The 18,080-nt window shown below is 40.2% G+C and overlaps 2 protein-coding genes across 4 annotated transcripts in view; both read left to right on the forward strand.

Moving 5' to 3' along the window:
* Positions 1 to 1,241: 1,241 nt before the first annotated feature.
* LOC116042139 (sialic acid-binding Ig-like lectin 7) lies at positions 1,242 to 8,694 on the forward strand. The gene is made up of 5 exons (XM_036000609.1): positions 1,242 to 1,307; positions 1,402 to 1,475; positions 6,876 to 7,232; positions 7,406 to 7,627; positions 8,432 to 8,694. Exons 2-5 carry the CDS (start codon positions 1,406 to 1,408, stop codon positions 8,692 to 8,694), a joined length of 912 nt encoding a protein of 303 aa, XP_035856502.1. The 5' UTR covers positions 1,242 to 1,307; positions 1,402 to 1,405.
* Positions 8,695 to 9,753: 1,059 nt separating this feature from the next.
* LOC118494829 (B-cell receptor CD22-like) overlaps positions 9,754 to 18,080 on the forward strand; it is a 105,431-nt gene continuing 97,104 nt past the window's right edge. Inside the window, exons 1-9 of one of the 3 annotated variants that reach the window (XR_004897032.1) lie at positions 9,754 to 10,054; positions 11,802 to 11,889; positions 12,018 to 12,072; positions 12,403 to 12,495; positions 12,593 to 12,752; positions 15,268 to 15,370; positions 16,036 to 16,050; positions 16,225 to 16,261; positions 16,356 to 16,405. Coding sequence is in view for 2 of the 3 variants with exons in the window: in XM_036000159.1 (XP_035856052.1) it covers positions 9,769 to 10,054; positions 11,802 to 11,889; positions 12,018 to 12,072; positions 12,403 to 12,495; positions 12,593 to 12,601 (531 nt within the window). In the remaining variant the exon portion in view is untranslated. Of the gene's footprint in view, positions 10,055 to 11,801; positions 11,890 to 12,017; positions 12,073 to 12,402; positions 12,496 to 12,592; positions 13,108 to 15,267; positions 15,371 to 16,035; positions 16,051 to 16,224; positions 16,262 to 16,355; positions 16,406 to 18,080 lie in introns of those variants that run through there. The other 2 variants (XM_036000159.1, XM_036000158.1) reach the window with 2 other exon arrangements.

Genomic DNA, 18,080 nt, shown 5'->3' on the forward strand with positions numbered 1-18,080 from the left:
ATGAAATAAGTAGTGCACAGAAAAAAAAAGGGGTAAGGTGCACAGTTCTGAGAGCTATATACATATATAAAAATATAAAGATAGATATGGTTTTATGTACTGTGTGAAATGCAGTGTGAAGTACTGATATTGCACAGTAATTCAATTACACAGAATTGTCAATATTATCAAAAAGTATTAAATATTAAATATTGCACAGTAGGTGGGTAGAAGAGAGTCTGGGGGTTGGGGGTAAGACTGTAAAGTCAGTGCATGTGTGAGTTCAAAGTGGTTATGGCTTTTGGGAAGAAACTGTTCTTGAACCTGTTAGTCCTTGTTCTGATGCAGCTGTAGCGCCTCCCTGAGGGCAGCAGACCAAACAGATCAGAGGGGGGGTGGGAGCTGTCCTTGGTGATGTTTTCTGCTCTGCTGAGGCAACGAGAGGTGTAAATGTCCATCAGGGAGGGGAGAGGGCAGCCGATGATCCTCTGTGCTGCCTTTACTACTCTCTGTAGCCTCTCCCTGTCTGCCACGGTGCAGAGTAGACAACAATCTAAATCCTCCTAAATTACACTAGACGTCCCCATCATAGAGTTTCCTCTTTAGACCCATTCAGAAATCTGCTGGGAGCAATTTCTAGTAAGAAACAAGAGAACTTTAAGCTAAGAGAAGGGGAGGGGTTGACCCCATTGCTATGGATGTTCCTATGAAGTTCCTAACAGATAAATAAAGTTCTTTGGCAGAGGTCTGCACTCTCAGAGTGCCCTTCTAGTGTCCTGTGTTTTTATCCCATTTTAAATGTAGGACATCTCTGCAGTTTATCCAACTGATCCACCTAAACAAGCCAAAGTCATTAAAAGTACCTTTTTCTTATCGACATCATTATATCACTATTGTGTGTCTACACCAGACCCTACCAGTTTAACTGTTTATGTGTGTTACATGTCCATTGTGCTGGTGGATGTTACTAATATTGAACCCTGCCTGCACACTGTGTGACATCCTGTCTCAGTGCACATAGAGATGAACTGTCTGTCTGTTTCTCTCTTCTCTTTATGAATGCTCTTTTCTGGTGTCGGTGGGATGTTGGCAGCAATACAGGTTTGGTACCAAAAGGCCAACATTAATTTCTTTCTCTTTCTTTTTTAAGTTTATTGTTTGTAAAACAACAAAACTTTATGGTGTTGTGGGTGTGTGCTGAAATTTGGCTCTTCATGCATATTAATGATCAAAAGAGGAAGGAAATGTAGTCTTACCAGCCTGATATCTGTCTTCTGCTTACTGACAACAGAGGAGAGGCATCTTTAAAGACGACGTCCGTCTTCATTGTAAGTAGAAACAGTTTATTGATTAGTTTATTGATACTGCATACCTCCTGTGTACATTATTTTATCTGCTGACATGTTTTATTGTCTCACACAGAGAGATGAGAGGAGCAGCTATGAGTTTAACTGCAGCAGCGAGTGGATTTGTTGTCTTCCTTCTCTCTGTGTCAGGTACTGTATATCTACAGTTACATTCAGTCTTTAAAAGAGGGATTCTGGGAAAATGTGGGACTGAAGGTCATTATGTGTGAATAAGTGGATCAGAGTTGTGTGAAAGGCAAACTTACAGAAACGCTACAAATATTAGTTTTGTTTACAATTTTGATTGTTTTTGTGTGGATTAGATATCAGCAGGATCTTCTCTTGTGTTGGCCAGCATCTTTGACTTTTGTCTTTTGCATGAAGTAACTGTGTGCTAAGCACTTTTACATGCTGTAAACAGAGAATATTGTGGCTTTTATTCAGAACCGTTCCCTCCTCACTCTGTGAAAACATATTACTGTTTAATCTGTTCTAAAGACGACCCTGGTTGTAGAAACGACAGCTCACTTTATCACGGTGAAGTTTTTTTTAAAGGAATACTGGTCAGTAAAGGCATCACGTACTGACTCAACTTCTCTTTATTGATCACACATCTGAGCCCAACCCTGCTACTTCCTTCTGTACTCTCTGACTTCAGTGTTCTGCATTTCTTTTTAGTTTTCACACTTACCTCAGCATCAACCTGACCTCAGAGTGAACAGAGAGGAAACTAACCAGGAAATGTACAACTCATATACTTACTATTATCCCTAATAATGTATTATGTATGTATATTAATACATATAAGCTCTTCAACTTTCAACCTATTTAACTCTTCCGTTGTGTTTAGATTTGTCTTTGCCTGTTCACTTTGGTTTAATTCTGAAATAACTTAAACAAGTCATATAAGAATTATTGTTAACAGGAGGTAGAACATAAGTTAAAACATATGTTATGTATAATTCTGCTCTATCCTAGAAGAGTCTGTAAAAAGTATTTTTTGTTAAGACGTAAGAAGCACTTCTCAGGCTTATTTTTGCAAAACAATTAACACATACATACATACAATAAAGTAACACATTTTCCTATGTCTCGACTATGATATAATCTGATAAAACCTGATGAAATTCTAAAATGCAGTTAAGTTAGACAGATGCATGATGAGGAACTTTTTACGACTTTTTAATGGCTGCAGATAATTGGTCTGATTATTGAGAATGTCCAGGTTACCTTTCCCTAGATCATGTTGGTAGGACTGATTAATAACTGAAGTTATTAATTCAATGTGATAGATTGATAAGATGGCAGAAGGTAACAGCAGAGGGGCAGTTGCTCTTGCTGCTGTTACTGGCGTTAGTCGGCCTCGAACAAAACCCTTGATCTATGAGACTGTTGATGGGAAAACTATCGTAGAGGATGAGTTTCTTAACTTCCTCGTGGTTAAAATAAAGACATTGAGTCAGGACGAACTAGTCCTTTTAGCATCAAACTACTCAGAATCTGAGTGGATTGAGTCTTCAAAGAAAGTGCTGTTTGAACTCTGTCCCAACACGAAGCAACGCAATGTGACATTTAAAGGTAACCAGAAGGATGTAAACAACATCACAAGTTGCCTGAAAGTATTAAACGAGGGTGGGGAAAATATCGTACGGTTTGTTTCCCATTACCTGGATGAGTTGCCGCCTGTGACGTTTAACAACATGCCGTTTCCAATCTACTCTGCAAGATGGAGCGTCTGCACGTTGAGATTTGTGCGCTGAGGCACTCAATAAAACTCCAGGCTGATGTCGGCGAGGATCTGCGGTCTGTCACCTCCATTATCGACCGCAGAGTTGCTATAATGGAGTTATCTGGTGCCGTGTGTTGGTAAGAAGCATAACCAGGACATGTTGAATGCAGTTGGAATCTCCAGTGGCAGTGTAGGCCTATTGGTTGGGGCTTCTCCTGTGGATTTCTCCGGCAGGGAGTTGTCTGCGGATGCTAGCACCTTTGGGTCTCCTGATATCGAATATTCCACGACTGCTGTCCCGGCTCCAGCATTGTCTACGGAGGCAGTGGGGGTAGGCAGCGCTAGGATGCGTGCGGAGGCTTCCACTGCGAATGGAAGCTTTAAAAATACAGTTGCTTCTTCAAATTCACCTAAATGAAGCCTTGTGGTGAAGCAAGCCTGACAACAGAGGGTTGAGAGGGTCTGCCCCAGTAAAGCAGCGCACTGACAAACCTGCGCACAGGAGGCCAAAGCCTGTTACTGGCATGAGTGCGCAAAGTAACATAAAAGTGGTGCGAACAAAACAGGTTAGTGCCTTTGCTACAACATTCTCACCAGATCTTCATGCAGAGGCACTGTGTACATATTTTAAAGAAAAACTCAGCCGGGATGTTCATTGTGATCGTATTGTAACTGTGAACACCAGATACAGCTCTTTTAAAGTGACTGTTGAGTGTGAGGATGTTGCAATGGTGTATAACCCGGAGCTATGGCCTGAAGGCTCTGTTGTGCGGCGATATTATGAGCCACGCACAGCAAGAGTTAAAGGTTCCAGCACGACCATCTCTACACCTGTTGCAAAGGGGCCTGTTGGAGCTGCGGCCCCGCTATCTTAATCTTCAAACATGCGTGTTGCATCCTATAACTGTCGGGGGCGGCGTGTCGGCAATACTGCTGGAGATAGGGTTCGACGTATGGTTGTGGATAACCTGCTGCAAAAATGCGACATTGTATGTCTGCAAGAAACTTTTTTATCTAAATAGGATCTAGGAAAATGTAAGTTTTTTTAATGACAGTTTCCACGGAGCTGAGGAATCCACAGCAGACCTTACTATGGGTATAGTGAGAGGACGGATATCAGGGGGTGTGGCTATCCTATGGCACAAGAAGCTGGACTCAGTGATGAATGTCATCAGGACTGGTGTATTGCTGCACAATTGAAGTTTAAAAATAAATAACTTATTATTCTCAATGTATATATACACCTTATGGGTGTTCACAGAATGGAGACATATTTAAATAGGCTTGCCTATATAAATTCCTTTATTCAAGAGAATCATTACACAAGCGTTTGTGTAATGATAGTAGGGGATATGAACGCAGACCTTACAGACAGCCAGTCTCTGTTTGCCAGACATATATTACAGTTTTGTGAGGAGAATAACCTTATACTGTCCAGCCAACTGCTTCTACCAGCAGATAGGTATTCTTATATAAGTGAAGCCTGGCACACAACATCATGGCTTGACCACTGCATTAGCACTGCTGATGCCCATGTGATCTTGCAATCTATAGAAATTCTATATGGGACATCCATGTCAGACCATGTGCCGTTTGCTATGAAGCTTGATGTGGAGAGTCTTCCTGAGTTGACCCAGGGGGTGAATGATAGCTGCAAGACTAAATTGGATTGGGCAAAACTCACAAATGACAATCTCTTGTATGAAAACTGAGGTTCTTCTCGGTAATATTTGTATACCCAAACATGCTATTATGTGCTCGGATGTGAACTGTAATGATATCTCCCACTGTGACACCCTCTGTGCCATGTATGACAGTATTGTGGGTGCAATGTATGAGGCTAGTAGACCATACTTTATTCTACCAGTAAAAACAAACAACATTAAGCCTGGCTAGAACAAGCATGTTGAGGTACACCATGCAGAAGCTAAGGTAGCATTTAAGGCATGGGTGCAGGCAGCCAGACCCAGAAATGGCCTTATCCTTGAGTATAAAAAGCTTACCAGCACCAGACTCAAATATGCCATCCGCTACATTGGTAAACATGAACAGGCTATGAGAGCAAACTCTATGGCTGAGAAACTTCTGGGTAAGGATGTCATTGGCTTCTGGAAGGAGGTGAGAGCTCTAAATAAGGCCAATACATTGCTTCTGTGTGCCATAGAGGGGGTATCTGGAGCTGATAATATAGCTGAGCTGTGGAGGCAACACTACTCTGCCTTATTTAACTGTGTTAAAAGTGACCCCTACAAAGTGGCAAATATTGTTAACAGTATTCCAGAGATAATCACCTCCAGTGCAGTCTGCCAGGCAGTAGCACAGCTATCTGATAAGAAAGCAAGTGGGTCAGACCACATCACAGCAGAGCACCTTAAGTTTGCTAGCCCAAAGGTGGCAGTACTGCTTGCCATTTGCTTTTCTGGATTCATGACACATGGCCTGCTACCTGAATCTATGTTGTCTGTTACGCTTGTGCCTATCATCAAGGAAAAACTGGCAAGGTTGGGAGTTTGGATAATTATAGGCCAATAGCCCTAGCCAGTGTGATATCTAAAGTACTGGAAAGGATTTTTCTTGATCATCTATGTCCTTATATTGGTACCACTGACAATCAATTTGGCTTCAAAGCTAAGCTTGGTACTGATGTGTGTATCTATGCCTTGAAGGAGGCAACACAGGGGTACATAAGGCAGAATTCATCTATGCTAATTGGGTTTATTGATGCTTCCAAGGCCTTTGACAGAGTCAATCATTATAAGCTATTTGAAAAACTGAGCCAAAGGGGTGCCCCTGACAGCATTACAAGAATCCTGGCTTATTGGTATGTCAACCAGAGTATGCAGGTTAAATGGGGTAATACAGTCTCTGCCTCCTTTGGGGCAAGTAATTGTGTAAGTCGGGGGACTCTCACCAGTACTCTTCAGCTTGTACATCCAACCAATTGACAAGATGCAAAACTGGCTGTATGATTGGTAACACCTTGGTTAACCATGTCATGTATGCTGATGATCTGGCCATTTTCTCTCCCAGTAGTGCTGGTTTTCAGCAGCTACTGAATATCTGCTCTGAATATGGGGTGAAATATGATGTGTTGTATAATGCCAAAAAGAGTGCCGTCTTGATATGTAGGACAAAAGTGGATAAAGATCTTTGTTTTCCAGACTATTATCTGTCAGGACAAGTGATGAGTGTCTGTAATAAAATTAAATATCTGGGTCACTACATTACAGATCAATTATCTGATGATGAGGATATATACTGGCAGCGTCGCATATTATATGCCCAAGCTAACACGTTGGTAAGAAAATTCCACATTAGCACGGATGATGTCAAAATTAGTTTGTTTAAAGCATATTGCGCTCCTTTTTATACTGCTCCCTTATGGACTAAGTTTCAAAAGGCAAGTATGCAGAAGCTTAAGGTTGCTTATAATGACTGTATGAGGATACTGCTCAACAAACCCAGGTGCTCTAGTGCAAGTGACCTATTTTGTAATGCAGGGATCAGCACCTTCCAGGCATTGTTGAGGAGTCTTAGCTACAAATTCATTTGTCGCCTGAACGTCTCCCAGAACAGCATTGTTATGCTGCTAGTAAATCCCAGGTTCAGTGCCATACGATACCAATCATCACTATGGAAACACTGGTATAGTGTCTTTTATAGAAATGCAGTATTGTTGTTTCTGTTGATTTTATTTCTTTGTATATGTTTATCTTCCTCTTTTTAATGTATGTTGTATGTCATGTCTGTGTCCTCTGAATGGACCTTGAGTCTGGAAATAAAGTTGATGAATGTGCTCTCTGTTGTGCTCTGTGTTACAGTGATACAGGGTCAGAATGGCTGGAGAGTGACTTACACCTCTACTCAGATCTGTGCCTTCAAGGGATCAGCAGTGGAAATACGCTGCAGCTACACATACCCATCCACAATAAATGGCCTTGTTACCAAAGTTAAGAAAAGATTCTGGTTTACTGAATTAGGTAATGGTGAATCCGTGGATCTGACAACAATCTCAGAGTACACACAGCGTGTGCAGTATCACTCTGAAAACAACGACTGTACTCTGAGAATCTCAGACCTGAGAGAGAGAGACTCAGCTGAGTACAAGTTCAGGTTCATAACAAACCATTCAACAGGGAAATATACTGGTTCACCTGGAGTCACTCTGTCTGTTACAGGTAACTTTTTCATCTGAATATTTCATAAATGACTTAGTGTTCAACATCTTGATGACAACATTAACATGATTACATGCATTTGGGTGTGTGTTGACAGTTCAGTCTAAAATGAAGACTTAGGCTCATTATTATTTATTATTATTATTATTATTATTATTATTATTATTATTCAGATCTCCGGGTGCATGTTAGTGGATTCTCCACATCCTCTAACTGGGTAGAGCTGAAGTGTCAGAGCAGTTGTCCTCTACCTGGTCATCCTTCCTACGTCTGGTACAAGAATGGACAGAACATTCAGGGACAAACATCTGATTCTTATTCAGCCTACTTGGATCCTGCAGACAGCTTTTCCTGTGCTGTAAGAGGACATGAGGACTTCCCCTCTCCTTCAGTGTGTGAGTTTACTTACAGTCTTCCTCTGACATAACACCATCTAGTGGAGTCTTTAACCTTTTGTACTGTACCTTAACTTCATGTAACTCTGTGATATTTGGTGATTTATTTTGCAGATTTGGATGAAAACCAAATCACTAATCAATGATCTCTTATTTCCTGACCTCACTGTAAAGTAAAGCTGTAAAATAAGAGCTCACACTGGAAATGTAGCCACACAACATTTGTCAACATGTCCTGCGTCTGTTTAAAATATGTACTTGTGTCTTTGTTTGACACTTTTCTTCTTTGAAATGTGTTATTCAGCAATCTTGACCCTTCATGTCAGATGTAAAACACGTCATGGGTAAAGGTTTTAACTTTCATTTTTTATTCTGGTCCATTCACAAAACATGACTGAGAAGAATGAATCTGTCCATTCAAGTTTCTTTGTGGAAGTGATGATGTCAGAAAAAGTCACAGGAGGAAAAATCATGTCTGACACATTTTCATTATTTAATGCCCTCATGTATCTTATTAACCAGCAGAGGTCATCAGTAGACATGACAGTGTCCAAACACACTGAACCTCAATCATTTCCTTGTTTACTCCACTGAGTCAGTAAGTGTGTCAAACTAGTATCCATGGTAACAGGACACCATAGTTTTTCTACAATCTGAGTTTCTAACATAGAAGGAAGTGAAGTTTCACCACCCACTTTGTGTTTCTATGAACTAGTGTTGATTTAAATATCTTCCACTGTGAAAACAAATTCATCTTGGAATTAAATGTTAAATGTCTCTATGTCTCTATGTTTTCTCCTCCAGATGGTCCAAAGCTTCCCTCTGTGTCAGTGAGTCCCTCTGCTGAGATAGTGGAGGGCAGTTCAGTGACTCTGACCTGTAGCAGAGATGCTAACCCAGCAGCTAACTACACATACTGGTACAAGGAGAAGCCAGTCTTTAAATCTCTCAGTGAAGGACCACAGCTCATCTTCAGCTCCATCCGGTCCTCTGACTCTGGACAGTATTACTGTAGAGCTGAGAAGGAATTAGGGAAATACATCAATATAAATGTAAAATGTGAGTAAAACAAAGCTCATTTAAAAACCACCATGTAACTAATGACAACTTGTTAAAGCTTTATTAGCCACTCCAGTGTTTAGTTGATCATGTTCTTTCTTCAGTTCTGCCTGTTTCCCAGTCTGCTGCTGTAGTTCACTGAGCTGCTGCAGTAGATGATGAAAAGACAGTTTTATTTACAAATGTCTCCCAGATCTGCACGGATGTTCAGGGGATTCAAACCATCAGTGATCCAGAAAACCACCTCAGGCTTCTGTCCTGTTCTCAGTCCAACCCTCTTACACCAAATCTGCTCATCAATAGTTAATCAGGGCCATCATTCCAGTATTTACAACATATATCAAACATATTGTGTGGTATTATTTATTTCTGTTTCCCCTCAAAAATATGGAACATTCTTCTACTCTCTGGTTAGAATTTAATGTTTATCACTTAAGTGGTCCCAACAAAGAGATCATCCTGCTGCCAGTCACAAACCACCTCTAAAGGTTTAGATGCTTTTACACACAACTATTACTCATTTCAACACAAGATGTAGCACCAAAGAAATCCAACCTAATTTTTGGTACCTAATTTATTTTATCTTTTCCAGATGGTCCAAAGCTTCCCTCTGTGTCAGTGAGTCCCTCTGCTGAGATAGTGGAGGGCAGTTCAGTGACTCTGACCTGTAGCAGTGATGCTAACCCAGCAGCTAAATACACCTGGTACAAGGAGAACCAAACACTGCTTCAAGGACCAGAAGGAAGTTATCATTTCACCTCCATCAGCTCTGAGGACAGAGGAAACTACTACTGCAAGTCTGAGAATCAGTTTGGAGAGATCAAGTCATCGTCTCTGTCAGTAGATGTTCAGTGTAAGTCCCAAACATCTGGAGAAAAGGAAATCTGGTGACCCAGCAGTAAGAGACATATGCCATGTAGCCACAGGGAACCTGGTTCACATGTCATTTCTTTGGTACAGAACTCTTATTAACAATCTCCAAAGAAGTGATGTAAATGTATGTTGACTATGGTCTGATTGTGTAGGTTGACAAATGAAAGTCATGCTAATATTTAATACAAACATAATTTCATGTGAATGACATGGGTCTCTCTAAATCTCCTCCAGATGGTCCAAAGCTTCCCTCTGTGTCAGTGAGTCCCTCTGCTGAGATAGTGGAGGGCAGTTCAGTGAATCTGACCTGTAGCAGTGATGCTAACCCAGCAGCTAACTACACCTGGTACAAGGAGAATGAAGACTCACCAAAAGCATCAGGACAGATCTTCACCATCACTGACTTCAGAGCTGAACACAGTGGGAATTATTACTGTGAAGCCCAGAACAGAAGAGGACGTCAGAACTCCACCTTACATCTGATTGTTGTAGCAGGTAAGTTTCTTGACTTTTACCTACAAACACCTGTTTACTGCACTAGACCTGATTCACATGTTAAGCAGCCCATAACTGGTCAGACCTGTGGCCCTGACTTCTCTTGTAATGAAGTCCTTCGAAAAACTGATAAAAAGAGATATCATTACCAAGATTGATGCACATCTACTTGACCCTCTTCAGTTTTCATATAGAGCTGGCTGGGGAGTAGAAGATGCCACTGCGACCTTAATAAACCTTGTTTTAAAACATCTTGAAGGAAACAAAAATCATGCCAAGCTGCAATTCGTTGACTTTTCGTCAGCTTTTAACACAATCCAGCCCCACATTCTAATTGATAAACTTATCAATAATTTTAGCTTAGATTTTAACATTGCAGTCTGGATTCTTGACTTTTTAACATCCTGAACTCAGAGAGTGAGGGTTAATGGATGCACGTCTGGGGAATTGATATCATCCACTGGGTCTCCCCAGGGCTGTGTCCTTTCCCCTCTCCTCTATATTCTTTATACCGACGACTGCTGTAGTCAGCACGAATTCGCTGATGACTCTGTGATAGTCAGCCTCCTACATGACAGTGAAAACAGCCACGGTCCTGTAGTTGTTGAATTTGTAGATTGGTGTGAAATGTGCAGAAAACTAAGGACATGTGCATTGATTTTAGACACATTACCATTATCAAAGGACAGACTGTAGACTATGCTGAAACCTATAAATATCTTGGGACCATAGTGGATAACAAGCTCAAATTTACTTTCCACTCTGAAGCGTTATATAAGAAAGGCCAGCAGCATCTGTATTGCCTGAGGAAACTGTCCAAGTTTCATGTCGACAAATCCCTCATGATTCTGTTCTACAGATCTTATACTGAATCTGTCCTGACCTTCTCCCTTCTCTGTTGGTTCGGAAATCTTAACATCAAATCCAAAACTGCACTAGACAGAGTTGTGAAGATGAGCAACAAGATATTGGGTGTCCAACAGTGCACATTATCAGACCTGTTCCATGGACAGATAGTCAGGAAAGCTAATGCTATTCGCTCCGACAGTTCCCACCCCTTATTCTCTGAATTTCAGTCCTTGCCGTCTGGCTCCCGTCTAAGACATCCATCTGTAAGGAGCAACAGGTATAAGTACTCCTTTATACCTGCAGCCATTTCTTTACTGAATAGGGGTCAGGGGAGGAGTCTTCTTTGATCTCTTGGCTACCTCATTTCGTCCTCTTTCTTTTTATTTTCTTTCTTTCTTTCTTTATTCCGTGGTTGGTTATATATTCTAGTCTGTTGACTCTGTGGATGTCAGAAACGTTGATGGAAGGGGTTGGTGATGTAATATAGTGGATGCTGATGTTGTTGACGATTGTCATTGTTGATTATATTGTGTCAGCTTTGTAGGCTGATATGCACTTTTTCCTACCCTCTGTAGGTTACTTTGATGCTGCTATCCATGCACCTTGTACTGGTATTTATTTGTCCTCGTACTGTTACGGTTGTGTTCCAGTTGGAGTGTGTGTAGAACTTAAAATATATTTATGTGTCTTGTATGTGTTTATACTTGCTGCACACATAATCACCCTTTGGGGACACAAATGAAGTTGGAAGTTGAAGTTGGTTAAAAGAAAATAACATTCCCTGTGTGCATTTCCAGACTGTTTTCCTGTAGCTGTGTTCAGGGAGGAACCTCCATCATGTCAGAGGTGGATGACACTGACTGACTGAGGTGTATCACATATCTGTCTATATTTCCAGGGAGTTCAACAATGATAATGAATATCATCAGGCTGACTGTGGTGGTCCTGATGCTGATTCCTCTGCTGCTCCTGAGTCTGTGGGCGAGGTAAAACCAGAAAAATCCATCAGTTCAGTCACCGCTCTTTTATTTTCTTCTACTATCTTTCAGTTACTTTAGATTAAGTATAATAAATGTCATACATTCTGTATTTGTTGTTGTTGGACGCAATCCAGGAAGAAGAAAACTCTGAGCTCCACCACTGGACCACATGAACCTGAAGAGATAGAGGTGAGAGAGAGAGAGAGAGAGAGAGAGAGAGAGAGAGAGAGAGAGAGAGAGAGAGAGAGAGAGAGAGAGAGAGAGAGAGAGAGAGAGACTTCCCCATATATCACAGTTATAATACCTTGGCTCATACATGCTCTGAAAACTAAAGAAGGGGTAAGATAACTTTATGTTTAAAATATAACTTGCTGAGTAGAAACCAGTAATGTATTTGGCCATGACACAATATCTGCAAATAATTTAAATTAATTTAAATGTGAAATTTTGTTTTGATTAACTCTTAGTATATGCAGTTGTCATGAATGAGGTCCTCATTTTGTCATCTCTCCCCATCAGTTAGACTCTCGTCCTGCGTATGAGAACATCTCAGACACTGCAGCAGACAGAAGACCCAGAGGAGCAGGAAGACCTGGTGTGAAGTCCAGTCAGGTTAGAGCCTCCTGCATCCAATAAAACAGGCCCACTTCAGATTTACAGTCACAGTTCCATCCAGAACTTTACACGAGTTTCATGTGATTTTCTGCAGATGCAGTAGAACCAGAGGCAGGACTCACCTGATGGAAACAAAGTAGTACGACATTGAAATATCCCTGAGGAGAGCGAGGCTGTGGAGGATGTGGGGGAAGTGGATACATTTACCTTCAACTCCAGAAGATGTTATTGTCAGTTTAGAGTAGCAGCAGCAGGTAGGAGTCAGCAGCAGCATGTAGCAGAACGTTTAGAAGAATGTGGTGTTGGCAGCTTGAACTGAATCATGTCGAGGTGTCAAACATGACTTATTGTTCAGATCAGCTGATCAGGTACTGTGTGACTTACTGATGTATATGAAAGCTTATTTTCTACTGTAGAGTTAGTTTTAGGCCATGTTATGTTTAAGACTAGGAAGGATGCACTTCATTTAGCGATGAAAATGATTTGATTTTGTATGTGTATCTTAAAAATGTAATTATTTATACCTTATTAGGTTCATCTGAAAATGTTTTGATATGGGGATTTAGATAAAGACCCATTGGGGGGGTTGGAAGGGTTAAGGGGGAGAAAAAGAAAAGAAAAAACAAAAATGACGTGCAACATACATTTTGTATAATATCTTATTTTTTATTTTGGTTGCTGGTTTCTTTGTTTTGCTTATTTTGCTCATTTTTGTTTAGTTTGTTAGTTTTGTCCCTTTTAGGCTATATGCTATATATAGTATATTTATATAGCATGTAGTACAACTCTCTAATTATGAGCCTTTGTTCAACTAAAACAAGTTGATGTAAAGAGTTTGTTGTTCTTATCAAAGATGTTGGTCACCAATGTGAACTATTTGTCATATTTGCCATTTGTCACAAGTTCTGAATCTCCTGATTCACTCTAAACATGCTCTGTTTAGTCCTTAATACACATGTGAAGAAGCAGCCCCGTGTGACAGACACTGCACATTTTAGAAAGGAAAAAAAACTATGTTTTTGGTAAGAAAGTATTTTTATTACCTAATTTATTTTGTGATAGCATTGCCAGTTTTGTAGTTAAACTCAACAAACGTAAATCTTGTTTATTGTGTGTCTATATGGATATCTTTCATGCTGGTTGTCAGTGCTAATGTTTTAGCCGTTAGCTGTAAATTAAGCTAGTTCATGGCGACAATAGTCAGGGTTAGTTGTAACAAGAGTCTGGGTTAGAAAGTGTTACAACCTACCCCAAGCAAAGTTTTTGGTTGTATTTTTTTCTTTAAATTGGATTAAAGAGATGGAGGTGTGCCTCTCAACCCATATACACACACATATAAAATTAAAAAGTAATTTAAGTGTTGAATGAAAGTTTCAATATCAAGTTCTTGTTATAATTCTAATTTACTGATGTTACATTTCACTCCAGTGTATATCATAATGTTACATTTCACCCCAGGGTATGGTACAACTAACCAGACTATAGGGTAAATTGTAACATTTTACTGCCTGTGTTTAAGGGTAAACCATGCATATTTCTGTTTGGGTTGCAGATATAACAGCTACATCATTTAATAGCAGACAAATGTACCTAGTTTGTATCACATTTTGAACATGCTGGCTTAAAAGAGCTCCAAGATGCAAACAGAAATGTCAAATGTTACAACTATCCCCGGTCTCCCCTACTGCTTACGTTTATAACAGCTACCAGTATAGCGTTAGATGCCAGCCTGTTTAGTTCTCTATTACTTGCCAGTGTGTTTTGCCTGCAACTGACTATTGATCTCTCTGTCATAGTAAAGGATTCTCTGATCTCGGTCCTGGAGACCCCGTCGTCTACCCACACCATCTGGATCACAATCGTTCGGATCACGACCCACACTCGAGTCTGCCAGCCAGCTGCTCTCTGTGCTGGTGTTCTGGATTAACTGGTGTTTGAATCAACTGGTGGCACATGTGTTGTAGGCGTTGAAGGACACTTAATAACAGTCATGAACACTCAAAATGACTCCTTCATGTTCATGAAAGGTGTCATGTCATAATAATGACAGCGTCATGTCAGTCTTATGAACACTCCTTCAAATAAAGTGTTACCTACAAGAGAGCAGCCTTCCCAGAAGCCGTGCAGCTGAAGGAGTTTCTAACTCCGCCCAAACAGCTGACGAAGTCATGTGACGCTTCAGAGGAAAGGACGTCTCATCTCTCAACACATTTGCTCGTTGCCTCTCTCCTCCGATGATTTTCTCGTCTCTCCCGGGCCTCCTCGGTAGGAGGGACTAAGACGTGAGGAAGGGAGGCAAGTGGAGGCTTCAAGGAGTCAATTTAAGTGCTATGGGACGTACCCCTGGTCTGATCTGCTTTTGGGTTTTACAACAGCAAACCTGACGCTATTGGGACTTCCTGATCTTAGTAAATTAAATGTCCAGGGTAAAAGACTTAAATGCAAATAGTTTCACTCATAAAATGTGAAAATAAAGAACCAATAATGTTTCAGGGTCCTGATTCAGTATCTGTGTGGCCCATTCAGGCTCCATCACTCTGAGCGCTCCCTCCACTGTCTGCTTTGAAGGCTGACTCCACCCAAACTACAAAGAGACACATTTTCTCCTTTACCTCCTGTGGTATCTAGCCATGCAGGTAGTTTCTGTTTTATTTGGCTGCATGCTGGGAGGTCTGAATGTTTTTTTAAATGTTAGGCCAAGGAGGTTATGTTTTCTAACCAGTTTGTCTGTAGGTTTGTTTGTTCCTTCCTTTTTCTGTCTGTCAACAGAATTACAGAAAATGTACTGGCCCCATTTTCATGAAACCTGGTGAAAGGGTGTAGATCGGCCCTAGGAAGAAACCATTACATTTTGGAGCGGATCCAAACTACGGTGAGGATACACAAATTATTTCTCACTTTTATTAACATTGTGAGATAGAGCATTTGTGTTGCATGTATGTGGTGTCGGAATAATCAGAAAAATTTGTTTCAGACTGGGAAAAAACTCACTGGATTAGCATTGTGAAATAGGGCATGGCTTGGTGGAGGTCTGCACTCTCAGAGTTACCCTTCTAGTTTTCTGTTTTATCCCATTTTAAATGTAGGACATCTCTGTACACAGTTTATCCAACAGATCCATCTAAACAAGCCAAAGTCATTAAAATACTTTTTACTTCATACTTTTACCCCTTGTTTTGTTACATGTCCATGTTTAGTTAACACTAACATGCATGTGAGTTTCTCACACCTCAGTGTTCTGCATTTCTCTGCAAAGAGAAGCAACCTGACCGCAGAGAGAACAGAGAAGAGACATACTAAGAAAAAACAATTATGTCATTTTCCATTCCCCTCTTATGATTAATACTCTGCTCTTCATTGTGTTCAATGTAACTGCCTCATGGTTCACAGGTCAAATACATTCCTGTTCCATCACTACACCTGCAGACTGTGTGACATCCTGAATCAGTGCACATAGAGATGAACTGTCTGTCTGTTTTTCTCTTCTCTTTATGAATGCTCTTTTCTGGTGTCGGTGGGATGTTGGTGGTGAAACAGGTTTTCTAACAACAGGTCAATATTAGTTTCTTACTCTCTTTTTGAAGTTTATAGTTTGTAAAACAACAAAACTTTATGGTGTTGTGGGTGTGTGCTGAAATGTGGCTCTTCATGCATATTAATGATCAAAAGAGGAAGGAAATGTAGTCTTTACCAGCCTGATATCTGTCTTCTGCTCACTGACAACAGAGGAGAGGCATCTTTAAAGACGACGTCCGTCTTCATTGTAAGTAGAAACAGTTTACTGATTAGTTTATTGATACTGCATACCTCCTGTGTACATTATTTTATCTGCTGACATGTTTTATTGTCTCACACAGAGAGATGAGAGGAGCAGCTATGAGTTTAACTGCAGCAGAGAGTGGATTTGTTGTCTTCCTTCTCTCTGTGTCAGGTACTGTATATCTACAGTTACATTCAGTCTTTAAAAGAGGGATTCTGGGAAAATGTGGGACTGAAGGTCATTATGTGTGAATAAGTGGATCAGAGTTGTGTGAAAGGCAAACTTCCAGAAACTCTAAAAATATTTGTTTTGTTTACAATTGTGGAAACTCAGCAGACGGTATCAGTTTAGTTTGTTGTTGTGTTAATTGGCCAGCATCTTTGACTTTTGTCCTTTGCATGAAGTAACTGTGTGCTAAGCACTTAACATAACATATTACTGTTTAATCTGTTCTAAAGACGACCCTGGTTGTTTTTTGTTTAAAGGAATACTGGTCAGTAAAGGCATCACATAGCGTCTCAACTTCTCTTTATTGATCACACATCTGAGCCCAACCCTGCTACTTCCTTCTGTACTCTCTGACTTCAGTGTTCTGCATTTCTTTTTAGTTTTCACACTTACCTCAGCATCAACCTGACCTCAGAGTGAACAGAGAGGAAACTAACCAAGAAATGTACAAACTCATATACTTACTATTATCCCTAATAATGTATTATGTATGTATATTAATACATATAAGCTCTTCAACTTTCAACCTATTTAACTCTTCCGTTGTGTTTAGACTTGATTTTGCCTGTTCACTTTGGTTTAATTCTGAAATAACTTGAAAAAAAGTCATATAAGAATTATTGTTAACAGGAGGTAGAACGTAAGTTAAAACATATGTTATGTATAATTCTGCTCTATCCTAGAGTCTGTAAAATGTATTTTTTGTTAACACGTAAGAAGCACTTCTCAGGCTTATTTTTGCAAAACAATTAACACATATATATAAATACCAGAAAGTAACACTTTTTCCTGTGTCCCGACTATGATAAAATATGATAAAACCTGATCAAACTCTAAAATACAGTTAAGTTAGACAGATGCATGATGAGGAAAGGACTTTTATAATAGCTGCAGATAATTGGTCTAATTGAGGGTTTTGAAGCTTGTCCAGGTTACCTTTCCCTAGATCATGTTGGTAGTATGATCACTTTGTCTTTTTAACTGATTGTTAACTCAAGTTATTAATTCATGCTGCTTCCTGATGTGCTCTGTGTTACAGTGATACAGGGTCAGTATGGCTGGAGAGTGACTTACACCTCTACTCAGATTTGTGCCTTCAAGGGATCAAAAGTGGAAATATCCTGCAGATACACATACCCATCCAGAATAAAAGGCCTTGATACCAAAGTTGAGAAAAGATTCTGGTTTAATGAATTAGGTAATGGTGAAACTGTGGATCTGACAACAATCTCAGAGTACACACAGCGTGTGCAGTCTCACTGTGAAAACAACGACTGTACTCTGAGAATCTCAGACCTGAGAGAGAGAGACTCAGCTGAGTACAAGTTCAGGTTCACAACAAACCAAGATGTGAAATATATTGGTTCACCTGGAGTTACTCTGACTGTTACAGGTAATATTTTCATCTACATTATTTAATAAATTACTTTCAAGAGTTCAACATCTTATGAAAGGTGTGTGTGTGTGTGTGTGTGTGTATGTGTGTGTGTTTTGACAGTTCAGTCTAAAATTAAGACTTCTGTTCCTTATTCACATATTCAGATCTCCAGGTGCAGGTGAGCAGATTAGAGGTCTCCTGGTCCTCTAACTGGGC

Source organism: Sander lucioperca, chromosome 4 (genome assembly GCF_008315115.2).
Source record: "Sander lucioperca isolate FBNREF2018 chromosome 4, SLUC_FBN_1.2, whole genome shotgun sequence".
NCBI lineage: Eukaryota > Metazoa > Chordata > Actinopteri > Perciformes > Percidae > Sander > Sander lucioperca.

Bases quoted from the DNA above. Each gene is read 5' to 3' on its own strand.
- LOC116042139 (XM_036000609.1), top strand. From the start codon at position 1,406: ATGAGAGGAGCAGCTATGAGTTTAACTGCAGCAGCGAGTGGATTTGTT. The intron at 1,476-6,875 runs GTACTGTATATC...TCTGTGTTACAG, and splicing joins CTTCCTTCTCTCTGTGTCAG to TGATACAGGGTCAGAATGGC. The intron at 7,233-7,405 runs GTAACTTTTTCA...ATTATTATTCAG, and splicing joins AGTCACTCTGTCTGTTACAG to ATCTCCGGGTGCATGTTAGT.